Source organism: Dromiciops gliroides, chromosome 2, assembly GCF_019393635.1.
Source record: "Dromiciops gliroides isolate mDroGli1 chromosome 2, mDroGli1.pri, whole genome shotgun sequence".
NCBI lineage: Eukaryota > Metazoa > Chordata > Mammalia > Microbiotheria > Microbiotheriidae > Dromiciops > Dromiciops gliroides.
In genome coordinates this window covers 274,052,211-274,079,280 of record NC_057862.1, presented here as the reverse complement: position 1 = coordinate 274,079,280, position 27,070 = coordinate 274,052,211, and the positions used below count along the sequence as shown (strand labels likewise).

The following is a 27,070-nucleotide window of genomic DNA, read 5'->3' as shown; positions in this document are numbered from 1 at the left end:
TAGGTCCCCTCCCCTCGGACAATGGGCTGTCAGTGCCCGGGAGCGTGACAAGAATGGAGCTAGCGACATCGAGATAGTCATTCCCTCCACGGACCGAAGGGCGGAAAGCCAGAGCCTCCGTGGCCGCTACTCACCCAATCTAACCGGACAGAGGACGAGTGAAGAACCGCGGCTATACCAGTCAAGCTTCAGGCGGTTTCCCGCGCTCTGCCGTCGCTCAGATGACGACCTCAGCGCGCCAGCTCCACCCCCAGGCGCTGGGAGGCTCGAGGAACTGGGTCGCGGAGTGATGCCGTCACCGCCACGCAGGTGGTTGCTAGGAGACCGGCGGGGAGGGAGGGGAGAGTCAGCTAAAGGAAGAGAAGGAGTCGAACTCGGAAGTGGCGGTGTCGACCTAGCAGGCGGGCGGAAGAGGAGACGGCTCCAACGGAGACGGAAACCGAGCGAGCGCCCAGGGGAGCCCGTCTGAGGAGGTGGAGGAGGAGGGGTGCAGTCTGGGAGGGGCTGCACAAGGAGCCGAAGCGACGGGCTTTACTTTCCTCACACACACCACCACCCCCAGTGGGCCGCGGGGTTAAGGGCTTCGGCGATGGAGGCGGCTCCTTGGACGGCTCGGGTCAAGCTACGCTGCGGCAGGTAAGCGAGGGAGGAGGAGGAGGACGGGCGGCTGCGCTCGGGCTCCTGGGGCTCCCGCCCCACACCCGGCTCGTCTCCCCGGGCAGCGACCTGGCCCTGGAGGAGAAGAATAAAGAGGTTGCCCCGATCCCACCCCACCCACCCCCCTGCCTCCTGGGGCAAAACACAGAGGGATAAAGGAGGAAAAAAATGTATTAAATACTTTTCCAGCCAAGTGTCTCGATTATGTTTGGGTTAAGTGGGGCGCCCCGTGTTGTTAATCCCGGCTCCGTTCTCCATTCAGATGTTCTGGCTGAAGGGGAACATTTCACGACTGCCTGGTTTGCACTCCACAAAGAGCGAGTGTATCCGTGCTCGCCTCTCCTCACCCGGGCCCCAGCCGGCCCTTGAAGCAGCGTGCTCAAACCATTCAGGTTTTAGCTCGTAGCCCTTTGATTCAGCCTTTTTCTGAATGACTCGTCCCACATTCCCCCAGACGACGCGGTGATTTAAAGAAACACTACTTTTGATGCCTTCCGAAGTTTCCTGGATTCTCATGGTGCATTACGTTCCAGTCTCAGCCTAGCTCGCTTTTTCTATAATGCTCTATGGTTTACAAAGAGCTTTACATGTGTTACCTCTGGTGATCTTCACCGCAACCACCTTGTGGGTAATTTTTAGTGAATACTACCTGCTTCTCATGCAGTTCCTACCCCTCGTTATTTTTTTTAATCGTGAGATGCTTAAAAACAAATCATAATGTTCAGTATGATTTTTTTTTAGAATACATTTGACAAGTGACAATGAATGGGGCTTTTATACATCTTAAAGCCTCAGTGACTATGGGCAACTACCAGTGGTTAATTGTCATTGAAGTTGAGATTGTTGGAAAAATAGCCTGATGGGTTCTGACAAAGTAGACCAACCTAAAATAGTTCTGTAATTATTTAGGGACTACCAATGTAGTGAATAGAGACATATTAGATTACCTTATAATAAGTTCAATTTTTACATCAGTAATGAGGCCCAAGAACCTTATTGTATGGTTTCATGGAATCATTGTACTAAAACTAAACTTTGTACAGGAATTTGCATGTTGGAAAACAATCATAGTTAAGAATTTACCTCCTAATTAAGTGGATCAGATCTCTTTGAACTTTACTAATGTTATCTTTTCTTTTTGGTTGTCAGCTTTGTCTTTCTATTATAGAAGTTCATACTTGACAAATTTTTAAAAGCAGGATTTCAAACAGTTTCTTTTAAAAGTTTTGTTCTTCTATGTGACCTTGGGCAAGTCACTTAACCCTCATTGCCTGGGCCCCCTGGCCCCCCCCCAAATTAAAAGTTTTGTTCTTAAAAAAAAAAGTTTTGTTCTTGTTAGTCATGATGTTAGTAATCTTTCAGTTCAGATATAGAATTTAAAACAATGTTCCATTTAATCCTTTTGCAGAATAATTTTTGCAGATACCTCAGGAAATTGATTTGCTTGTTTATGTGCAGGTTTGGGGGAGGGGTTAGGTCCCCCCCCCAATAATTTTGCTACAGATACAATTTCATGAGTGTTGGGGAATTCCCAGAAACTCCTCCTAGGAGCAGTTGGACAGCTTTTTTCTGTAACATAGTTTTAGAAAGCTAACCAGAACCACATGTGTGGGTTCACAGCTAAGATTTGTCCAAAGCATAACTTGAACCCAAGTCTTCCTAACTCAGAGTCTAGTAAACTATCCACTGCGCCATGCTGCCTTCAATGATTTGATTGTTTTAAAAGTTATGATATGGGGCAGCTAGGTGGTGCAGTGGATAAAGCACCAGCCCTAGATTCAGGAGGACCTGAGTTCAAATCCGACCTCAGACACTTGACACTACCTGTGTGACCCTGGGCAAGTCACTTAACCCTCATTGCCCTACCAAAAAAAAAGTTATGATAACTTAAATAATGAGAAATGATTTATGGGTAAACCATCTTCAACAAGTTAGGAGTCATTCAGCTAGCATCTATTAAGCACCAACTTCATACTAGGTATTGGGGATGAAAAGATGAAAATTAAACAGTCCCCTTAGAAAATATATGCAAAGTAAATAATTTTAGAAGGCAAGACTGGCAGCTGGGGGGATCATGGATTTAAAACTGGACAGGATCTTAGAAGCCCTTCCACCAAATCCAACCTCCTCATATTACAGATGGGGAAACTGAGGCACAAAGCATTTAAATGATTTACCTATAGTCATACAACTAGTAAGTATCTGAGGTATGATTTGAACCTAGGTCTTTATGGTGCCCAGTCTAGTATCTTATCCACTATACCAGACAACCTCCTGATTTTACGTATGAGGAAACTTAGGCCCGAAAGATTGTGACTTTTCCAAGGTAATAAGGATCAGAAGTGGGGTTTGAACCCAGTTTCTGTGACTCCACAGCCAGTTTGGCTACCTCTTGCCAAAGAAAAAACTTGATATAGGAGAATTGAGCTGAGTCGTGAAAGAAACTAAGGTTTCTAAGAGACAAAGGTGAGGAGAGGTCCATACCTGGGCATGGGGGACAACTTGCATGAAGGCACAGAGATGGAAAAATGTAATGTCTTGTGTGAAGGACCACGAGTATCCAGTGTAGCTGGATCAAAGATTGAGTAAAAGAGACTAATGTGTGATAAGCTAGAATGTGAAAGGCTTTAATGACCAAAAAAAAAGGAGTTTGTGTTTTATTCTAGCAGCAAGGGAGATCCACCAGAGCTTCTTAAGCAGGAAAGTGACAGGATCAGACATGTGCTTTAAGAACGTCACTTTGATTTTTGAGGGAAATGAACAAGAAGAGTATCACTTTGGTCACTCAATAGAAAAGGTAGAGTTTAGAGGCAAGAAGACCAATTAGGAGGGTATTCAGTAATACAGATGAGAGATGATGAGTCACATAGTTGTGGCCTAAGTAAGGAGAAAGGATGTGGAGGTAGAATTGACAAAATTTGGCAGCTGGTTAGATACAAGGAGGGTAAAAGTTGCTCATTAAGAGTATAAAGGTGTGGGGGTGGGGGGCCAGCTAAGTGGCACAGTGGATAAAGCCCCAGCCCTGGATTCAGGAGGACCTGAGTTCAAATATGGCCTCAGACACTTGACACTTATTAGCTGTGTGACCCTGGGCAAGTCACTTAACCCTCATTGCCCCTCAAAAAAAAAAGGATTTTTTAAAAATTGTTTTAAATTTTTAAAAAGAGTGTAAATGAGGTGGGGGGCAGCTAGGTGGCGCAGTGGATAAAGCACCCGCCCTGGATTCAGGGGGACCTGGGTTCAAATTCAGCCTCAGACACTTGATACTTACTAGCTGTGTGATCCTGGGCAAGTCACTTAACCCTCATTGCCCCACCAAAAAAAAAAGTGAACCTGGGCAATTGATGATTGAAAAACAATACCAGATATTTAATTTTTTTTTATTTAATTACTAGAATCAATCCAAAGAAACCTTTTTTTCTGCATTTGGAGGAAAAGCTACTGTTTGTTTTTGTTTTTAATGTAATACAAATACTATAATGATCTCTCTTAAATTCATATACTAATATAACTTCCAATTCATTGGCACATCTTTTAAACAGTGTCAGCAAGCCTGTGGTATTTTTTTTTTTAATTTATCTTTTCCCTGGAATATATAATAGTTGGTATTATGGACATCTCTTTTTAAACAGCTAAGCATTAGCCTTGGTGTTTCACATAGAGAAGTTAGTTGGAAATAAGCCAAATATTAATTACAAAATGTTTATAAAATAGTTATATTGATATGTATATGTTACGTAAAATGATATTTGAAGGACCTATTTGGCTACCTCTTGCCAAAGAAAAAATTTGATATAGGAGAAGGACCTGTGATTTCATCTGTTTGGGGACTCCATCCACTGAAACAAACCTAGTGGTTATAACCCTTACACGTTATCTGTTCTGTGTAGTCTTAGACTGAGTCCTAAAGCTCATCTAGCTGTGCCACAAGGGCAACAGTGTGAGAGGGTATGGATGAAACTGCAACTATAATCCATTGCTAAAACACAACTTAGTGCATGGTGGAATAGTATTGTCATCTTAATATTACAGAGAAGAGCATTATGAAATCCTTCAGTACATAGTCATCTGACAGGCATTTATATTTTTTCTGTCCATCTATGGATATGTTGAATGTGAGCTTCTTGAGGCCAAGGATAGTGTTTTTGCCTTCCTTTGTATGCTCAGTGCTCAGGACAGTGCCTGGAATATAATAAGTACTTAATAAATACTTGTTGGGTAATCTTTTCAAATAAAGTGGTCAGTTCATTGAAATGGTTACCTGATCAGCAGATCCTAATGGAAAGTGTAATAGAGCAGAAAGAAAATACGGTGACAGCTGAGGAGGTATGCTGAAAAATAACATTATAGGCACTTTGAAGAAAATGTACAGATTTTATTTTCTCTTACTTACCACATCAGATTTCCCCCCCCCCCTTTTTTTTTACCTTTCTATTGTATTTGGCCCTGTTGGCCACATTTTCCTCCTGGTTTGTCTCTCCTTTCTGGTTTTCTGTGACACTGCTCTCTCCAGGCTGCCCTACTACCTGTCTTACTACATCACTGCTCCTAACTGGATGTGTCCGTATTAATAGATTGGGCTCTACCCAGGCTGGACACTTCGTCAAAATGGAGGTTCTAAAAAGAATTGACCAATGAGAGGAAGAAACCATTGGGTCAGAGGCATCTTCCAGAGTGAGTAGAGTTCTGGGACATGGGAGAGAACATCCAGAGTCAGAAGGAGAACCCACAGAGGAATGAATTCTTTCTTAGCCCAGTATTCTGTGGTCCAGCTAAACTGACATTCTCTTTCTTCCATCTAGCGTTCCATCTCATACTTCTAATCTGTGACTTTGCACTGCCCATCTTCCATGCTTTAAATGCACTCCTACTTTACCTTCCACATGAAGGTTTTCTTGATCCCCCAACTCCTAGTGTTCTTCCTCACTACCTTGTATTTTTTAAATGTATTCTCTTTAAGATTATTCCATACATACATATAAATTTATTTTCTCACCTTGAGAGCAGGGAGTATTTTGTTCTTTTGTATCCCCAACACCTAAGGCATTGCCTGGCTGATAGTAGATGCTTAATAAATGTTTATTGATTGACTGAAAACACATTACCTATACAACTCCAGATCTGAGGAGAGGAAGAGAGAAGATGTTTAGTCTTAGCTTTCTTGTAATCATATGGCCTGTTAGTGTTTCCAACTGGGCAGTAGTTTAGCTTGATTTAAAGAGTTTTTTAACTTTTGGGAAACTGTATACTGATAATTGAGCTATTGAGATGTGGGCACTAGTTAGAGAGAGTGTCTTCACTGACTGTGGTCTGCAATACCTTTTTCTTTTTTCAATTTTACACCTAGAGGCCAGTGAAGGTCCATTTCCAGGGGAATCTCTTGAACAACTTTGAGAGATTCTGCAGTTTTATTCTATCTCCAGAGTGGCAGGGAATCCTCAGAGGTCTCATGAAATAGGAACTAGAGTTCCTAACCTGTCTTAGATTTGCCAAAACTATATCAAAGAAATTTGTTTCAAGTTCAGTATTGTTCAAGTTCAAATTGGAGGGAAATTGCTCAAGTAGATATGTTATCTTAATTGCCTATAATATCCAAACATTAAATGCCTTCTGTGTGCAAAGCATTGTATTCCTCATCACAGTAAGTGTATTCTAGAAGATGAGTTGTAATTTTCCAACTCTTTTGCAGTTTCATTAGAGATGTCTTATGAGGGATAATATTACCAGTGTGCAATATGAACATCTGCTTTCACTTTCCATTGTTCCTGTTATAGAGATAACTGTCCCCAAAGCTTTAGTAATTTGATTGATTTAGTTTTCTTATGCGTCAAACCTCCTTGACACTCCTCATCATGCATGAGGGAAAGGGTTCTGTACTTTTCTCATTGCTTGTACTTTTGAATTCTTACTATATATCTGTTCTTCTAGATTTGATTACTGTAAAAGAAATAGAGAACACACAAAACATGGGACTTAAGTGCTCTGTAAAATCTCATCCCAGTGTCTTCTGGGATTTGTGTTTGTCCAGCAGTTGGCTAAGTTAAAAGACCAAATTAATAGACTGTACCAGAATGACCATTCTATACCAACCTAATGGTCTATTTAACTGATGTCCCCATTAGGGGTGTTAACGTATTAAAGCTGTGTTTGCTGAACTTGGCAAAGTATTAATGGTATTAGATAGAGTGAGTCAGTTACTGTAATGGCAGCATTGTAAATAAAATGAAGAGCAAGACCACTAATTCTGTAAATTTGGGGAATTAATCGCTAAATTATAGCCTGATTCATAAATTGTTTAAATTGAAAAGAAATCAACTTATTGGGAATTCCAGACTTAGCAGTCCTAAGTTTGTTAGGGTTCTTTTTGTGACATGATCATCCAGAAGTAGAAATTCCTAAAGAATAAGGACTTCTAGGGGCAGCTAGGTGGTGCAGTAGATAAAGCTCTGGCCCTGGATTCAGGAGGACCTGAGTTCAAATCCAGCCTCAGACACTTGACACTTAACTAGCGGTGTGACCCTTGGCAAATCACTTAACCCCCACTGCCCCACCAAAAAACAAAACAAAACAAAAACAAAAAGAATAAGAACTTCTAGATGTCAAACTACATCCTTTAATTTTTTTATTTCTTAGAAAATGAAGTTTCCAAAATAAGCAGAGCAGCTTATAAAAAAAGGTAAGAGGAGCAGCTAGGTGGCGCAGTATATAGAGCACTAGCCCTGGAGTCAGAAGGACCTGAGTTTAAATCTGACCTCAGACACTTGACACTTACTAGCTGTGTGACCCTGGGCAAGTCACTTAACCCCAATTGCCTCACCAAAAAAAAAAAAAAAAAAAGAGGTAAGAGAAAAGGTATATGATTTGTGTCCCTAAAATGGTTTGGGGGCAGTGGTCTTGAGAACAAGTGAATTGCCTAAAAATAGTTTTTTCAAGGATATAGAAATTTGCTCTTGGCAAGGGAATCCATGACTATAAATGTTTCCTAGATAGAAATATGTGTTTTGGTGAAGAAATTCTGGAATAGCAACAATCATTTCTCAGCTTCTTTATTTTTACTTCCCCTGCAACTCTTTTCTTAAGAAAATAATCTTTTAACATGGTGATTTCTTTCAAAGTAAATAGAAACTGAGAAATTATTAAAATGCTGTATAATGATATCTAGCATATATCAGTATGCACATATATAAACACACTATATTATAGTTAGACTTCTGCGCACACTTGATACTTTTAATCAGTATATTTTTAGAATATACTATACCATAGAATACTTATACCAAAGGTAATCAGCAACCAGTACCCTTAAATTTTCCATACTTCCAAGATTTTATTAAGTTTTTATCCTTGTTAGAAAAAGTTAACTCTTATCCATTATGTTGATATTTTTTAAGTCCAGACATCCTTCCTTTCATAACTAGCCAGCACTCTTCAACCAACTTCCTCCACTTTTCATCTGTTCAACTCATGTAATACAACTGCACTTTACTATTAGCTTAAGCATGCCTTATCTTACTGGAAGCTTTCCCTCATTCCTCTAGTGGAGGCTTGAGGAGAGGAGAAAAGTTTGAAATAACCTCTGTGAGGGAATACAATAGAGAATCATATTTTTGCCCTGGATATATAATTTCATTTACATAGAAAACTCCCAGTGAAGAAACTCCCTCTACATATACAGTTGCCTCACCTCTTAATCTTAGAGAGTTGTTTGCAGCACCAAGAGGTTGTGACTTGTCCAGCATATGCCAGAAGTGAAATTTGATCCCAAGTCTTCCTGACTGACTTCAAGGCTAGTTCTCTATCTTCTTTTCCAGTGCCTCTCATTCAGAGAATCAATGAGGGGGTGTAAAGACTGACTTGCTACAGTGAGGGGCCAGTTGCAATTAAATAACTTAGATTGTATTCCTCCTGCAATCTTCAGCAGCATTTAAGTAGGATTGGAGGAATTAAATGATAGAAGTAATTCAGGGTTGGAGTTTGATAGAGTAAGAATCAGGTGACTGGATAGGGGGTCAAGAGAGTCAGGAATAGAAGTCAGTATAATGTTGGACTATTTGATTTTATGATCAAGATTGTTAAGAGAGAAAAGGAAACCAGAGCTATAGTGAATTTGGGAGGGTACTGAAGTAGAGAGAGATAAAAGATCAAGGACAAAGAATATAGGAGTGACGGATGAGAAGAGACGGAACAATAAGGGTTATAGTTGAACAAAGAATTTTAGAATTCTTGATCATGGGAGTAGAAACTTGTTAGTGAATCCAGTGGTGTAACCATCCCTGTGTGTGGCCAAGGTAGAATGAAGGAATAGGTCATAGGAATTCAGTTACTCAGAAGTTACAGTGTTTGTAGTATATTGAAGCCCCCAGTAAAAAGACATGTATTATTGTGGAGAGGAAGAATGTGATCTGGATACAGAATGTGAAGAGAAAGAAATGACCTGAGAGCTAGTAAATAACTATCACTAGGATCTGATTAGGCATTATGTCTGGATAGAATAGACCTCAAAGGAGGAAGAGTTAATGAGTGACAGTGGCAGAGGGAGTAGCAATGAAGTATAAAGAGTATATAGACTAACCCATCTAAGCCTGGTGTGTCAGGGGATAGAGAAAGATGCAACCAGTTCTGGAAAAGAAGGCCAGCAATAGAATGTCTTCTGATGAAAGACAAGTTTCTGTGAAGGCTATAAGATAGGAAGAGTAAGAAGAGGAATGAGATGAGGGGACATTTAACAAAAGACTGGTGATCCCATTGGGCACCCATAGGGGTTGAACAGTACTAGATTGAGATAGTAGGCATGGGAAGGTATAGGGTGAATCGGAAACAATGTCGGGAGAAGGCTGGCTTTTGCCCATGCAAAAGGGGAATTTTCTGTCATTGGAATTGTTTCCATGAAGCTCTTTCTATAAGTCTTCCACAGATGATCTACTTAAAGCCTCAGTGGCCTTCCTCTAGGTCTCTGGACATTACATGGGTACCATTATGACAGCTTTTTGGCGGGGAGGGGGGTGGGGTTTGCCCAGGGTCACACAGCTAGTGAGTGTCAAGTGTCTCAGGCTGGATTTGAACTCAAGTCCTCTTGAATCCAGGGCTGGCGCTTTATCCACTGCGTCACCTAGCTGCCCCCTTGATGACAGCTTTTAAGGCAACATTTAGCTCCATGGGATCAATTTTTTTAATCAAATAAGAACAGTGGAATCTTGCATTCAGTATGGTGTAGTCAAAAATTGCTAAGTGTGGAATTAGAGGACATGGGTATTTGAATCTCAGGTCTGCTGCTTACTAGCTATGTAAACTTGGGCAAGTCATTTGACCTCTTTTGGCCTGTTTCCTCACCTGTAAAATGAAGGGTTTGGAATAAATGGTTTCTGAGGGTTTTTAGCCCTAAATCTATGATCCTTTGATCTATATCTTTCCATAATTTTTGTGCCTGTAAAGAAGAAGCTTTTTGACAAGATACAATACTCATTCCTGCTAAAAACACGAGAAAACATAGGAATAAACAGATCTTTCTTTAAAATGATAGGTAGTATTTGGAAGGACTTACATGAACTGATGCAGAGTGAGGTGAGCAGAACCAGAACATTGTACAAAGTATCAATAACATTGATCTACTGTGATAGACTTGACTCTTCTCAGCAATACAGTGGTCCAAGATAGTCCCAAAGGACTCATGATGGAGAATGCTCTCCAAATCCAGGGGAAAAAAACCAACTATGGAATCTAGATGCAGATTGAACCATACTATCTCTATTTTTTTCTTCTTTTTTGAGGTTTTTCCTTTTTTCTCTGATTCTTCTAGCACAGCATGACTAATGCAGAAATATGTTTGATGTGCTTGTACATATATAACCTATATCGGATTGCTTTGCTTTCTTGGGGAGGGAGAAAAAATTGAAACTAGAAATCTTATAAAAACATGTTGCAAACTATCTCTACATGTAACTGGAAAATAATAAAATACTTTTATGGAAAAAAAATGATAGGTAGTGTCTATCTAAAAACAAGAATCAATATTATTTATATTGAGGACAAATTAGAAGCCTTTCCTGTAAGATCTGGGTAAAACAAAGGTGTCTTTTATCATCCCTACTATTCATTATAGTGCTAGAAATGCTAACAATAGCAATGACAAGAGAAAGAAATCAAAGGAATAAGCTTAAGCAAAGAGCAAACAAAATGATCACTTTGCAGATGAAGTGATTTAGTGAGAGAACCCTAGAAGCAACTAATCATTAACTTTAGCAAAGTTGCAGGATAGGAAAAAATCACACAGATCATAAGCATTTCTGTATATTACCACCGAAATCCAGCAGGAAGAAATAGAAACAAAATTTCATTTAACATAAACTACAGATAATAGAAAATACTTGAAAGTATACCTGTGAAAGATACACAAAGGAACTATGTCAACCCGATTACAAAACATTTTTTACATAATTAAAGACGAAACTAAATAGAGAAATATTAGTTGTTCATGGGTAGGTCAAGCCAATATAATAAAAATAACAATACTACCTAAATTAATTTACTTATTCAGTGCCATGCCAATCAAACTACCAAAGGATTACTGGGAGGGGTGAGGGGGGAGCAGATTACAGTATTCATATAGAGGAGTAAAAGGTCAAAAATAGCAAGGGAATTCATGAAAAAAAAAGAAGAAGAAGAAGAAGGAAAGGGGCCTGGCAGTCCCAAATCTCATACTGTACTACAAAGTGGTTATTATCCAAAGTTTGGTACTAAGAGTCACCTGACATGCCATGAAAAGTCATCTAAGTAGGGCTTTGTAAAGGGAATGAGTAGTAAGATATCCACATTACATACCTTTTTCTGGTATGTAAAATGCCAGCTATTTCAACCCCAGAATATCATGAAAAGTGAGAATTTGGGGAAAAGTTATCTGACTGTCTCATTTATTTTAGGTTTACTTTGTTCCAAAGCCTTTCAGAGTTGCTCATCTTTACAATGTCATTGTTATTGTATAAATAGTTTTGATTCTGCTCACCTCACTCTGAATTATTTCGTCATACTAGTTTCCCAAGTTTCTCTGAAACCATCCCCTCTGTCATTTCTTAGGTCACAACCAAAAATAAAGGATTTTTTAAAAAGTAAAGTTACTATAGTATTTGAGCTGTCCTTTAAGGAAATAATCTAGTTAACTTCTAAATCTGTATAGTGGATGTATGTATGAGGGAATGTATGTATGAGGGAATTGTAGGTTCAGAAAGAAACCAAGAAGGAACATAAGAATTCAGTGAGTCAGGCCGATTATTACTTAGACAAATACATGTGTGAGTGATTGTCTCATACTTCAGACCCCCAGGCACATGTCAGCAGTGGCTTGGTCATACAGCAGGTTGTTTACCCCAAATAAGAACTCAGATCTCCTGTGTCTCTGCCATTATATCTGATTTTGGTTCCTATATGGGACTGGGTAGGAAGGGGAACCTTAGGAGCACTCATTCAGCAGATAGTACTGCAACAACCCCCTCCCTTCCACCCCTTGTCTATCACAAGGCTACTGTGACTAGAAAACTTTGTAGACTGCATACCTGGATTTTGATGAAGGTTGCTAAGCTTATAATTAGCTAACCTTGCATTCCTAACCTTACATGTAGCTGACCAAGCTAGTTATTGGGTACATAGGAAATTCCCTATATATTGATGGGTCAGTCATGATTTCTTTTTCCTAGAGCCTAGCAACACATACATTTTAGACACACACACACATACATAGATACATATATATATACATATGTATGTGTGCATGTGTGTATGAAACATGCCTGTGTATAAGTACATGTATATATGTAGGCATTTGTATACATATAAAGAAAAGTCAGGAATACTACTATATAGATAGCTGTGTTGTGTACATACACATATACATGCACATAAGTGACTATAGTTTTAAATCATAGTATTGTTAATATTAAATATAATTTTAATATATTTAAATAATAAGTAGTCATCAGTATTTCTCTTTTTTCTTTATATCCACAGTCTCCTTCAAAGAATGTAATGCATTGTGTAAACTCTGCCTGTCCCCAATAAAGTCAGTGCAATAAAAACATTAAATGTTCACTGATTCTTCCCCAGACTAAACAATCCCAGTCCCCTCGACTCGTACTCACGTGACGTGTTCTGCGACCCTAATGACCCTCTCCTGGTCACATTCCAGCTCTTCCGTGTCCTCCTATACGCAGAGCGCCAGGAGTGGCACAAAATGCTCCAGACTTAGTCTCAACTGGGACTCTCATTTCCCTTACTCCGGGAGCCAGGCCTCTCCTAATTTTGCCCAAGGTCACGTTAGCTGATTCTCATTAAGCCTATAGCCCACTAATTCTTTTTCAGAGCAACTGTTATAAGTTGGGGTTTTGGTACCTAAAGTATAACATTTACCTTAGTTAGTCTCACCTTACTAGAGTCAACCCAATGCTAGTCTGTCAACATCCTTTTCATTTATTACTCTTTAATATAATCAACTCACAAATATTTATATAAGTGATGAGGGCTTGGGATACAAAGACAAAGGGGAAAGCCTGCCCTCCAGGAGCAAGGGGGACAACATGTGTGTTACATGTATATGTGTGTGTGTGTGTGTGTTTGTGTGTATGTGATACATAAACAAATCACATGCAAAGTAGTAACCTTGAAGCGGAAGGAACTCAAAGTTGTAGGGGACCAAGAAAAACCTTGCACTAGGGTCAGGACTTGAACTAAGTTTTGAAGGAAATCAGGGATTTCAAAAAGCAGAAGTGTAAGAGAAGATTGCAGGCATGCGGACAGCCAAACATAGACCTGGGAAATCCAGTATGTTAACTATCCCGTTGTGTCACCTGCAAATTTGATGAGTATGTCATAGTATCAAACAAATGTGTCATCTGCTTACAATAGCTTTTTGTATTCTTTGACCTACTTTTGAGGTTCTTGTTTATTACTGATGAACAGAATTTTAGCAAATAAGCAAAGCAACTCTTCCTGTTCAGTTTTGGAAACCATGTTTTATAAGGACTTTGACAAGTCCAAAGGAAGTTGATCAAAATGAAGGAAATTGAAAACATGCCATACAGGTATCATTTTAAGGAATAAGTATATTTAGCCTTGAGCAGAGAAGTCTTAAAAGCATTATCCTTGTCTTCAATTAGTTGAACATTTATCATGTAAAGGAGGGAGTTGATTTGTGCTTCTTGACTTAAAGGTGCATAACTAGATCCAATGGATGAAAGGTACAGAAAGAGAATTTTCAGTTCAGTATTAGGGAAAATTTCCTAACATTTAGAGCTAGCCAAAAGTAGAGTGGAATGCCTCATAAAATAATGAGTTCTCTGTGATTGGAGGTCTTTATTTAGATGTTGCATGATCCTTTTTTGGAGGTGTTGTAAAAGAGGTTCATGTTTCAGGTGATTGTTGACCTAGATGATCTTAGAGATCCCTCCCAACCGGAGACTCTTTGAATGAAGTAGTGAAGGTATTATTAACAGGTTGCTTATCCTTAAATATTAAAAGCATGGAAGAATATTAAAAGCTTCCCTTTTTAAAAAAAAAGCTTCCTTTTTAGTTTATCTAGAAATATTAAGAAATAATATTTTCCTTTAAAGCCTTTTCCAAATACCTGATTTTCTTAGGATGATGAATTGAGGGTGGTACAAACCTTATAACTCTTGTTTACATCATTTCCTACCCATCTACCCCAAATGATCATCATTAGGACCCATCTTTCTCCATTTCGAAAAGATTAGGTAATGATGGAAAGAAGGTCCCTATGGTTAACACTCCAAGAGGAATAGGATTGTGGCTTTTTGCTCATTCTGAGATGTCAAGCCAGACTTTTCTTTTTTTTTTTTTTTTTTTTTTTAGTGAGGCAATTGGGGTTAAGTGGCTTGCCCGGGGTCACACAGCTAGTAAGTGTTAAGTGTCTGAGGCCGCATTTGAACTCAGGTACTCCTGACTCCAGGGCCGGTGCTCTATCCACTGCGCCATCTAGCTGCCCCTCAAGCCAGACTTTTAAAATATCTTTTCCTTGTTCAAGATTCCTATAAGTGTTTCCTGAAATCTTAGAACAGAGTCATATCTAAGTACCTGGAGAACTATGCCAGTTCTCTCTCATCTAGAATCAAGTAAAAAACCATTTATTAAGCATCTACTATGTATTAGGCACTGTGCCAAGCTCTGGGGATACAAAGAAAGGCAAGAAAACACTTTTTCCTTGGACAGGTAAGAGGAGCACCAGAAAGTGCTCGTGTCAAGAAATCCTAAAAAGAAGAGATAGAAGAGGGTGATCCCCAGTGTCAAGCTGCAGAGAGGTCAAGAACTATGAGAACTGAGAAAAAGCCATTAGATTTAGCAATTAAGAGATTTTGGTAACTTTGGAGAGAGCACTATCAGTTGAAGAGGTCAGAAGCCAGACTGCAGAAAGTTAAAAAGAAAGGAAATGGAGGCACTGTTTGCAGATGTACTTCTCAAGGAGTTTAGCCACTAAAGGGAGGAAAGATACAGGGTTGCAGCTGTCCGGGATAGTCAATCCAGTGAAGCTTTTTTGAGGGTGGGAGAGATGTGGGTGTGTTTATAGGCAGTAGGGAAGCAGCTAATAAACAGGAAGATACTGAAAATTATTGAAAGTGGTGGTGATTAGGGAGATAGTCTGGAGAAGATAAGTATCACTTGTGCATGTAGAGCAGTTTGCCTTGATACGGAGAAGAGCAAGTCTTCATGTGAGATGGGTGAAGGATGAGATAGTTGTGGAATGCTTCTGAGTTATGTGAGATGGGGAGAAGAGGGAACTCTTGGCAAATAGCTTCACTTTTTTCAGTGAAATAAGGCAAGTTTCTCAGTAGGGTGGGGGGAATGAATAGGTTTTGAATAGCCACTGGGGTGGTAAGAAATGGCTTTTGAATATAGTTTAATGCTAAATGAAATTGTTTCTTACATACTTAAGACCAAATCCTAAGGTATGGTATTAGTATTAATATTTTTTCATCAGTAGAAGTAATTTTCACCTTGACAATTTAAAATGATTTTGCAAAAATAATTTGTAAACTAAATCACTGGGGCTTGAGGCAACTTAGTGGGTGTGCTAAGTCAACATAAGAAATGTAACCCAGTTCCTACTTAAGAAATTTATTCAGTAATGGGAATTTTTTTTCTTTCCTTTTATCAGTTTTTATTATTCAGGGCTCAGGGCCTTCTGCAACTTTTGACTAAAGCCTGTCTTCCATTAACATCATCTGACTAAAACCTGTCCCATGGGATGTGAAAATATACTTAAGGCCTTAATATTCCTTAGATAATAAGCTAGAGGAAAGAATCTCAACTGTCCTTGACTTCTTGACAACATATAGATCTTGCTCCTAAATCAGTTTGTTTGTGAACCTTCTCAATAGTTTAATCTGTAACCTAACATGTTTTACCTATAAAATCTATTTAACTAAGTATGTTTTTTTGTTTGTTTGTTTGTTTTTTTAGGCAATGGGGGTTAAGTGACTTGCCCACGGTCACACAGCTAGTAAGTGTCAAGTGTCTGAGGCCGGATTTGAACTCAGGTACTCCTGAATCCAGGGCCGGTGCTTTAACCACTGTGCCATTAGCTGCCCCCTAAGTATATTTTTGTATGAGATTATGACTGTTTAAATTTGTTCAACATTTATAACATTAAAGGAAGCATGAGATTTTGGATCCATCTTTTCCTTAACTTTTATGGCCTAAGAGGAATGTACAAGATTGAAATATGTTAAAGAATTATTCTCTGGGGGGCAGCTAAGTGGTGCAGTGGATAAAGCACTGGCCCTGAATTCAGAAGGACCTGAATTCAAATTGGGCTCAGACACTTGACATTTACTAGATTGTGTGACCTTGGGCAAGATACTTAACCCTCGTTGCCCCCCACAAAAATAAATAAATAAATGCATTTATTTCTCTGTCACTCTAATGTAATTTTGCCTATAAGAGGCCTTGTTAGAATTCTAATGCTTGTTCAGGTTTATTGTTTTCTCTAAGGCATGAACCCATGCTAGAGCATAATAATAAAACCTAGATTTTTACCTCAATAATTTTTGGGTCATGGTAAATATATTTCAGCAACAAAGTTACCACATGAACTTAGAGAGGAGATATTTCTCCCATAACATTTGACTCATGTCTTAATCAGAGATTCACTATTTCAGTTACACAAAAGCTTAATTGATTCAGATCTGAAACATGAAACAGAATCCCCAATTTCTCTCTATATATGTATGTGTGTGTGTGTATACATATATATTCTTCTAAATCTTATATAACAAAATCAAAATCTTTTTCTCAGACTGGGTGACATTTAATTTATTCAATTGTAAAATTAAGTTGTTTTCAAAAAGATTTTTGAAGAGATGAATAGAAAAGGCCATATTTGAGGCACAGAACTTCTTCCTGCACAAAATCCCATTCTCATATCTCATCATTGAGCAGAAATGACCCTGGGTTGTTTAAGGCTATGCCAACAGCTCATAAGCTTTGATAGGTTCTAACCTACTGAAAATACTTTAACTACATTCCCAGCAAAAGACTGACTCTGTTCTCCAGGAACCAGCCTAAGTACAGAGAAGATTGTCTCCAGTAGATTGGTCAGTGGGTGATAAATTCTTTGGTGATGGTAATTCATAAAGCCAAAGAAAAACAAAATATGCTCTTCAGACTCACATAAATTATTATTTCATCAATGGGGAGCAAATACCCACATGAATGAGATTTCAGTTTATGTCTTCTCATTCCACCTCAGTGTTTCTGTAGATTTCATTGACCCGTAAGTCTTTGAAACATTTAATTTAATTGCTTTAATACTCTAGTACCCATCACCTTGGAAAAATAATTAAGCAATCACATTCTCTGAGTTCTATTCTGTCTCATTTCATAGGAATGGTTATAGCAATACACTATAGAAAGAAACAGACTGAAAGACTTTTCCTTGATGATCTAATTTTATTTATTAGAAGACTAAAAGGAAGTAAGCAGTGCCAGATACTTCATTCAGTCTTTCCCTCTATAAACGTTGCTCAGACTGACTGGCAACAAAATTTTAATATGACTCATGATTGAAGTCAGTTGGCAGAGCTACATGGGAAAATTTGCTTGGCGCCTCTTCAACCTTGCTTATGATCTGGGGAGTTTTAGATATTTGGGTATATGTATATATTTACTGGATTCTCACCTCCACTGACTTAGCTCGTGGATAAAAAGTGGGCCTTGAAGCCAGGAAGACCTTAGACCAAATCCTGCCTCTGATTTTTAAAGGTGCCTGACTCTGGGCAAGTCACTTAACCTTTCATTATTTTCTCTGGGCAATATTCAAAGTTATAAATTGTAAAGAAGTCACCAGCCTACATTGGTAGACTTATGCCAATGAAATCATAGGTCCAATCCCTATCTCATATGTGTGCATAAGTCTTTTCAAGAACTCTTCTGGAATTTGAAACAGATTATGCAAGTACCATTTACAGTAAATCTTGTAAAAATGTTTTAAGTCTTTTAAAAATACTTTTAGGGGGAAGCTAGGTGGCACCGTGGGTAAAGCACTGGCCCTGGATTCAGAAGGATCTGACTTCAAATCCAGCCTCTGACACTTGGTACTTACTAGCTGTGTGACCCTGGGCAAGTCACTTAACCCTCATTGCCCCCACCAAAAAAAAAAAAAAGAAAAGAAAAATAATAACGATAAGCAACAGAGAGGGGAGAAAACAGAAGGAAACATAGACATAGCTGGATAAAATAATATACTTATGACACCAGCTGGTCACTATGGCTACTATTTTTTTCCATATTCTTTGCTGTGGTGTTTTCCAGGTTTACTTTTTATTCCTTACCACAATAATATTCTATCAGTGTTTGCTTTACCTTCATCAAGTCAGATTGTGATTGAGAAAATGTAAAGTCATGTACATATTTAATAAATATTTGTTAAGCTCATGCTGTAGACCATCATACCAGGTACTTGGTGCAGATATGAAGTTTAGATAAGGCAAGAATTGCTCTCATAAAACTCACAGGAAATAATACACAGATAATTATTTATAATAGTTCTTGATAGATACATTAGAAAATTATGAAACTTTGCTAGGTAAGGTCTGAGGGAGACACTTATTAGGAAGGATCAGAGAAAGGGGAGGAGGGAGAACTTACAGTAAATAACCTAAACAAAAGCATAAAAGCAGGGGGGAGTATGTGTTTTGGAGACAAAAAGTACTCCAATTTTAGGTGGAATTTTAGAATACTTTGAGGGCTGTAATATTGGGTAAGACTGAAAATGTAAACTGGTGCCAGATTGTGAAAGGCCTTGAATTCCAGACAAGGACATTTGAACTTCACTAAGTAGACCATAGGGAGAGCTACTAAAGATTTTTGAGCAGAGGCTCAAACTGACATGACCAGATCAATGAAGTAAAAAAGATACCTTTTGCTCAGTGCCAGTTCCAGAGTTCCCTAATACGTATTTTAAATGGAGGAGCATTGGACATGCATAGCATACAAATAGAAAATATTTGAATTTTCATTATTTACATTATGGCTGAAAATAGAAGAATTTGGCTACTGCTCAGCTGCACCTAAAATCAATGGGAAATGTGTGTATCTTTGTATTATTTCCACAATTTTCTGAAGTTATTAATTTATAATAAAAACAATTTGTATAGTGCCAAGAGCAAAAAGATCCTGGAACTGCCCTCACATTCATTACCCACTCTACAGCTATCTGTATGTATAAGTAATAATTTAATTCAGTAAACATTTATTGAGTGCCTGCTTTTTTTCAAGATATATAATTGTGTTTTTCATAACTTAGTCTCGCCAGAAGTTGGGATTTAACATGAACTGTGATGATTATATGACAATTGGTTGATAAACATTTTTGTTTGTTTTTCTAGATACTTCCATAAAGGGCCCAGAAGAAACTTCCTTCTTGAAAGCCTGAAAAATCTGCATATGTAACATCTGGACTTGTGGATATAGTCTGACAAAATGGCAGAAAATAATACTAAAGATGTAGATGTGAGACCCAAAACCAGTCGGAGTAGAAGTGCAGACAGAAAAGATGGTTATGTGTGGAGTGGGAAAAAGCTCTCTTGGTCCAAAAAGAATGAGCATTCTTCTGATACTGACACACCAGGTGCCACAGAGAAAGCCGACATCCCTTTAGGGAGCCCAGAGAGGAAGCACAGCTGTTCATCCATTGAGTTGGATTTAGATGGCTCATGTGGGCACAGATTTTTGGGACGGTCTCTTAAACAGAAACTGCAAGATGCTATGGGACAGTGTTTTCCCATAAAAAATTGTAGCAGTCGACACTCTTCAGTGCTCCCATCAAAAAGAAAAATTCTTATCAGCGAACTCATGTTAGATAAGTGTCCTTTTCCACCTCAGTCAGAGCTGGCCTTTCGTTGGCATTTAATTAAACAACACACTGCCCCTATAACTCCAAAATCAGATAACCGCAGAAGCACAGACTTATCTGAAAGTGATATGAGGGATGTCCAGCTGAAGGAAAGAGGTAACAGGGAAGAAAGTGTAAACCCTTTTCCACACACTCAGGTTCAGCCATGTGACACAACTACTGACAACCATTCACATCGATGTGATCCAAAGACTGATTCTGTAATGAATTTGACATCTAATAACAGTATAGAGGATAGCGATATGGATTCAGATGATGAAGTTTTAACACTTTGCACAAGTTCTAGGAAAAGAAACAAACCAAAATGGGAAACTGATGACGAAATGCTGCAGTTGGAAACACCTCCTAAATACCACACTCAGATAGATTATGTTCACTGTCTTGTTCCAGATCTCCTTCAGATCAATAACAATCCGTGTTACTGGGGAGTAATGGACAAATATGCAGCTGAGGCATTACTGGAAGGAAAACCAGAGGGAACCTTTCTACTTCGTGACTCAGCACAGGAAGACTATTTATTCTCTGTTAGTTTTAGACGCTATAGTCGTTCTCTTCATGCTAGGATTGAACAGTGGAATCACAACTTTAGTTTTGATGCACATGATCCTTGTGTCTTCCATTCTCCTGATATTACTGGACTCCTGGAACATTATAAAGACCCAAGCTCTTGTATGTTCTTTGAACCACTTTTATCCACTCCTTTAAATCGGACTTTCCCCTTTTCCCTTCAGCATATATGCAGGACAGTTATTTGTAACTGTACAACCTATGATGGTATTGATACCCTCCCAATTCCTTCATCTATGAAATTATATCTGAAGGAATATCACTATAAATCAAAAGTTAGAGTACTCAGGATTGATGTACCAGAACAATAATGCCTGGGAGGATTAGTGGCATTTAACTGACTGATCACATAAAAGCTCTTTCGTGGCTTTTCCAAGTTTTTTTTTTTTTCTTTTGCCATTTAAAAATTTTCTACAAGGGTAGAATCCAAATTAACTTGTACCCTTAACTTTTATTTGAAGTTACTTTTTTGGGAGGGCTGGTGATACACACTGTTATTTTAATATTACACACTAAGGCTTTATGGACTTGAGGGAATGTCTTCTGAGGTACCTTATAGTAGTTATTCTTTAGATTTTAAATTTTATTCATTTATAAATTTTAATTGGCATATCTACAGACATGTTTAAAGCATCCTGTAAATGACAAACTAAAAATTGAGTATTTTCTATTTTACACATTTCTTTAATACTAATTCAGTGTGCACTATATAAAGTATAACCCTTTGTTAATCTAGTTCTAACATTACTATTCTTGTACATAAAATAGTTTTTCTAGCTTCTTTTTAATTAGTGCTTCTCCATTCTTCTAGTAAGATGGACCATCCTGTTGATATTTAGACCATGTTTCAGACTAACATAGCAGACCTTCATAATTTATTAATAATGGTGTTAAAGATGACAGTAGACTTACCTGTAGATTAAATGATACATCTGATGGCATAAGAAGCTTACACAGCAACTGTCTGCATAGTTTCCAGTCTGTTCTTTACTATGGATTCCATCATCAATTTCCTGTCCTTCCCACCCTACCATAACTTTCTAGATAGAAACCTTTTATTTAAAAATAAAACTAACACTGTATTTTCATTTTGGAAGTTAATTTAAAAGAACTAAGTACAAAGGTTTAAGAAACTGAGCTTTATTCTGCCAGCGAGGATGAAGCAAAAAAAAAATTATATTTTAGAGGTATTTTTTACTATTTTAGATATAATAGTACCATTTAGTGTACTTGAAGAGGTCATTTTCTAAGTGTTCTGAAAGAGTTAAACAATAGAGATCATTACTTTCTCACTGGAAAGCCTAATAAATGCCCATAGTCTATATAGTACTGTAGTAATTTTTAAATGAGTCCTCTGACTTCAAGCAGGCAATTCTTTTTTATTCTATAACATTTAAGGTTTGGGACCACATTCATTTAGGAATTGTTGTTCCTATGTAGCCTCATTAAAGAACACCTAGACCTATTATTTTGTGCTAAACTCTACCTATATAACTGCCACAGATTTTCACTGGGGACCAAATAAGGCATCAAATTCATTTTCCATTATTTTACATTGGATTCAAGTCCAAAATCTGAGGATTAGATAGAGTAATAATGATCAGGGTGCTCTGTTGTCTGGTATTTTAAAAGAAAAAAATTGATCTACACATTGCAAATATAATTGTTCCTGTCTTCAAAATTGACTTAAATCTTTAATGTGGCCTTGACCAGGGAGAAACAAACAAAAAAATTGTTGCCATTCATAGTCACTACTTTTAACCCAACTTAAGGCATAGTAAACCAAAACTAGCTATGATGGTTAATGTTGGTAATATTTTGAATATGTTATTCCATGATTTGGAAGCAGTTTATAAATAGCATTTGATTTAGGGTTGAGAAATATCCTATCAAACAATATCCCATTTAAAGAACTAATTGAGAGATTATATTTTTATTCAGACTTCATTATGCACATATATAATTCCTTATTTGTCTTCCAGTGAATTGGCATTCAGCATTTACTGGCCTTGTTACACTAATTCATGCAGCCAGCATTTCCTTATTTGTGGCTTTTTTAACTTTATTGACTAACTCCTTCTCTGGGGTCAAAGAAATGCACTTCCAAAATATCCAAAATGGAACAAATGTTGATCCATACTCAATATTTCATTTATATTTAGGAGTAACATTTCTGTATTTTACCCTTCTGTAAGCAACACTAATAGTGCATATTTGAATGATAGTTTCAAAATAAAAGTCTTAAACCAATTACCACAAAATCAGAAACCAGAAGAATGGCTAACCTTTTAGGATTCCCTACAACTAGTTTGGCAAGGATCCCTGCACAAAGATTTTGCCTTGAATTTAAATAATCAAGATATGTGAATTTACTGTCAAGATAGCCTCTTCCAAATACATATTGCTTTGGGTAAGGGTAGGAAAGTCTTGTACATTATCTTAGATGTTTTATGAATCTTTTATCAATATAAGAAACTTACCCCGCTTACTAACACAATACTTCTAAATATAAATAATCACTTTGGAGAAGGGGAAGGGGGGCAGAAAAGCAAATTGCTGTTCATTTTTTATTATGAGGGAAACCCCTCTTCCATTTCCCAACTTAACTTATCAGAATTTGATAATGAAAATTTCTGTTTCTGTGAAACAATCATTATTTTAAATATTTTTCTTTTAAAAACTTTTTATCAGTACAGATTGACCTAATTGAAGACTTGCTATGGGGGGAAAAAGCATGGATAGTTTTGTAAGGAAACAGAATCTAATTCTGTCAAGTCTTTTGTAATGGATAAAATTTAGTGTTTATAAAGAAGTCATCTTCTAAATAGCTTCATAATATTGTTTAAACTATGTTGATATATTTTCTGTGATTTTCCTGTTCTTTCAGCATCTTTGTAGAACCATAAGGTTACAGTCATTAGTAGCCATGAAATAATTACCTGCAACAAAAAAGAACAGAAAATAGGCTGATCCATCCTGACACATTTTGCATTTTCCCCCTTATATGTACTTCAGCAAGAAGGAATTTAGGAAGTAGTAATAAAAGGTCTTGGTATTGGTATGGTAGTGTTAGAGGCAGGGATGGAGGGAGGGATTGGTAGGTTCAAATGGAATATCAAAGAGATAATCCTTTGACTTTGGTGAATGTACGTTTAACAGACTATCCAGTGTTTAGGCTTCACCTTCAGAATATAAAATCAAAGGAGGTTTCTAGATTGTATAATTACATAAGAGTAGAGTGTTTTAGGAGAAAAGATGCAGGAAGTTAAATATAAATAATTTGACTAAAAAGTAACCTTGTAAGCATGAGGCAGCTATAGCAGACCATTAAAAGGTATTCTTGAGAAAGCATTTAGCATGGTGGTACTGAGTAGAGCTTATTTGGCATGAAGATGAAGCTAAAAGAAACAAGATATAGTATTTAAATTAAAAATTTAGGCATTGCCTTAGGGAAATCTTGACAGTGAGTGGGAGTTACTTAATCACTAATAGCTCAGCTGGACAAAACACTTAACTCTGGTTTAGGAAGAATCTTTGCCGGAAATCGAACTTGGCTTTCTGTCAGTTTTTCAGGACATCCTTGGGGGGAAAATCACAAAGATTATGCTTCTTCACCATATGCTTTTAAAAAAAGCTACTCTGGATTTCTAGCTTCTTTGACAAATTGTATGAAATAATCATACATGGTCTTCCTCTAACCACAATGTGCACTTAAATAATTCAAAAAGAGAGTGCTTTCATTTAAAGAGAAACCTAATAGGAAAAAGGTTGAAGGAAGCTTTTAGTCAGCTTTGGGGCTAGAATTATTGATTTGGTGATCAATCCTGCGTTCTTTCCTGAATTTGAACTAATGGTCAGCTAGTCCAAATGAGTGACTTTCATTTATAGTTGGAACCCTTGCAAATAATGTTTTAGAAAGTAGAAATCTTTTTTTTTTTTAAATAGAGCAGATGTGGGATATAGGACTTAATTTTTTTGTCATACAGATTCTTATATTTTTGTCCCTACAAGTAAGATACATATATTATTCATGAGCCAAAACCATTAAGAGGATAAATCAAATTATCAGCTTCCTGTCTCTCTTTAGTTTAAATCACTTTATAGATCCTATAATAGAAAGACAACTTCCTTCCTATGGGGAAAATTATGACCTATCTTCTTTCGAAACATACTTCTTTTCCATTTTAAAATATATTCTGATGTTTTTCTTGTCACTTAGTTGTAACCAGAATCCAGTAAGAATCTTTTATATTGATAGGGCAGATTTCATTGAAGAATATTCTTTAATTTGGGGTAGGGGGATTTCAAATGACAAGCTTCATAGAAGGGAAATTGTGTGATACTAACTTTTAAAAATGCTTGTATAAGAATGAGTCAAGTCAAGATTTGAATCTAATATAAATTATTTTTTCTTCACTTGGAAAAAATATCCTTCTTAATTTCTCAGTCTTACCATATTCGTAAAGATAGCTGAAAGCACAAGAACATATTTTTAACTTGGGCACACTGGACTATTGAAGAACAAGTACTGTATGATGTCTATACATATTCATTGTAAGTGGGGCAAAATTTTTTTGTATCCATGGTTGACTATTGTTATAGCCATGTCCAGTTGAAATTTCAACTTATGGGTAGATTTTTAATACAGATATTGGGCAACCAATAGAAATCTTTTTTTTAAAAAAATGCTACTTAACTGTCAAGAAGCTGTGCCAATTAGCACGAAAGGGGAGTTGGGAAAAATAAATTCAGCTCCCCACTCCATCTTTATTTTACTGTGTAACCTTGGTAGGCTGAGCTCTACCTCTATTTTCCAAGGTACGATGTAAGTCAATACTTGCCACCTGACTCCCTTAATTCTTTAGTGAGATTTTGAACTTCTTAAAAGGTAAATACTGTGCAACTATAAGTTGTAATATGTATAATTGATAATATGGTTATAGATGGTCAAAGTATTCCCTTCATGTTGAACAAATGGAGAGTCATCCTCCATTACTTGTAGGCAAGCTTTAACTTAATTTGATCATACAAATTAGGACACTAATTTTAATTTGGCTCTGAGGATCCCATTATCCCTAAAATGGCAGCTGGTTATACTTAAATTCTGCATTTAGATAAACAATAGCAATTTGGCACCCACGTGAGAATTTACAAAGACACAATTTTAGAAAAATAATCATGTTCTAACCATCCAATATATTAAAAATTAGTTATTTGGGGAAATAAAAACAAGGTCATATTTACGATAGTTGAATGAAACCAGAGCCTTTAGATTTGAGCCACACTGTAAAAAGCAATTCGTGTTTACTTAAAATCTATGCTGCCTTTTCTAGGATTGGATATGTAAAGAGTATGAATTGAGTGATATATGCTTGATGAAGAATATTTAAATAGTAACTTCTTTTAACTATTGTATAGTCTTGTTGGCTATTTCTGTTCCCTGTCTTCTATCAAAAGAAATATACTATATTTCCATTTTGTCTCTTATTCTTGAATATTAGATTGTTTTAATGTTTCCTCATAGATGGAAGAGTTAAAAGAAATTTAAGTAAGTTTTAATTTCTTAATTAAAATTTGATAAATTTAACCTTTGTATTATTTGTGTCAGAAAAAACCGTCACTAATCATTAAGCTCCTATTGTGTGCCTGGCACAGTACTGAGGCAAAAGACAGTCCTTGCCCTCAAGGATTGTACTGTCTAATGGTAGAGACTACAAATATGTGTGCAAGCTCGAGAGCGTGTGTGTGTGTGTGTGTGTGTGTGTGTTTATGTGTGTGTAAATGCAAAGCAAGCTATATACAGCATAAGTAGGCAGTAATTAACAGGGAAGGCACTGGAATTAAGAGGAGTTGGGGAAGGTTCTTGTCGAAGGTGGAAATTTATTTGGGAAACGGAAGTCACTGTTTTCACTATATCTTTAACAAAATGCACTTGTTAAATCTATGTCACATGCTTTACATTATAATTCTGAGTTTTCTAAATTCTCATTTTCCATGTTGACAACTCTAAGAGGAATTATATAAAAAGCTGGTGACTTGAAAAGATAGGTACAAATTCTGTCTCTGCCACTTAGTAGCATTATGTAGGTATGCTCTGATAATCTGAGCCTGTTTTCTCATTTCTCAAATGTGATACTTGAACCACTACCTACTTCAAGTAATGCTTGAAAGGAAAGTCCTTTGTAAACTATAAAGTGGTATGCAAACTTGAAATATTCTCTTCTCCCTGAGGAATTCTAAACTTCTTAGAGATAGAATTATGGCACTACGACTCAAGCAAATTAAACATGTGACTTAATCTAGGTGAAAAGAGTATTGGACCTACAGACAGAAAATCTAGATTTGAATCTGGACTCTTAATTTACTAGCTCTATGACCATAATGAACTTTATTTTCCTCATCTACAAAATGGAGATAATAAACTATCTGCTTCCC

General features: G+C 37.3%; 2 protein-coding genes across 2 annotated transcripts in view; one reads left to right on the top strand and one right to left on the bottom strand.

Moving 5' to 3' along the window:
• Nucleotides 1-248, bottom strand: part of WDHD1 (WD repeat and HMG-box DNA binding protein 1) — a 92,282-nt gene extending 92,034 nt beyond the window's left edge. The window contains exon 1 of the mRNA XM_043986204.1: nt 135-248. The gene's annotated coding sequence lies outside the window, so the exon portion shown is untranslated. The remainder of the gene's footprint in view (nt 1-134) is intronic.
• A 141-nt stretch (nt 249-389) lies between these two features.
• On the top strand, nt 390-26,545 carry SOCS4 (suppressor of cytokine signaling 4). Its single transcript, XM_043987356.1, has 2 exons — nt 390-636; nt 19,542-26,545. The coding sequence occupies exon 2, from the start codon at nt 19,636-19,638 to the stop codon at nt 20,944-20,946; it is 1,311 nt and encodes a 436-aa protein (XP_043843291.1). The 5' UTR covers nt 390-636; nt 19,542-19,635; the 3' UTR covers nt 20,947-26,545.
• Nucleotides 26,546-27,070: the final 525 nt, after the last annotated feature.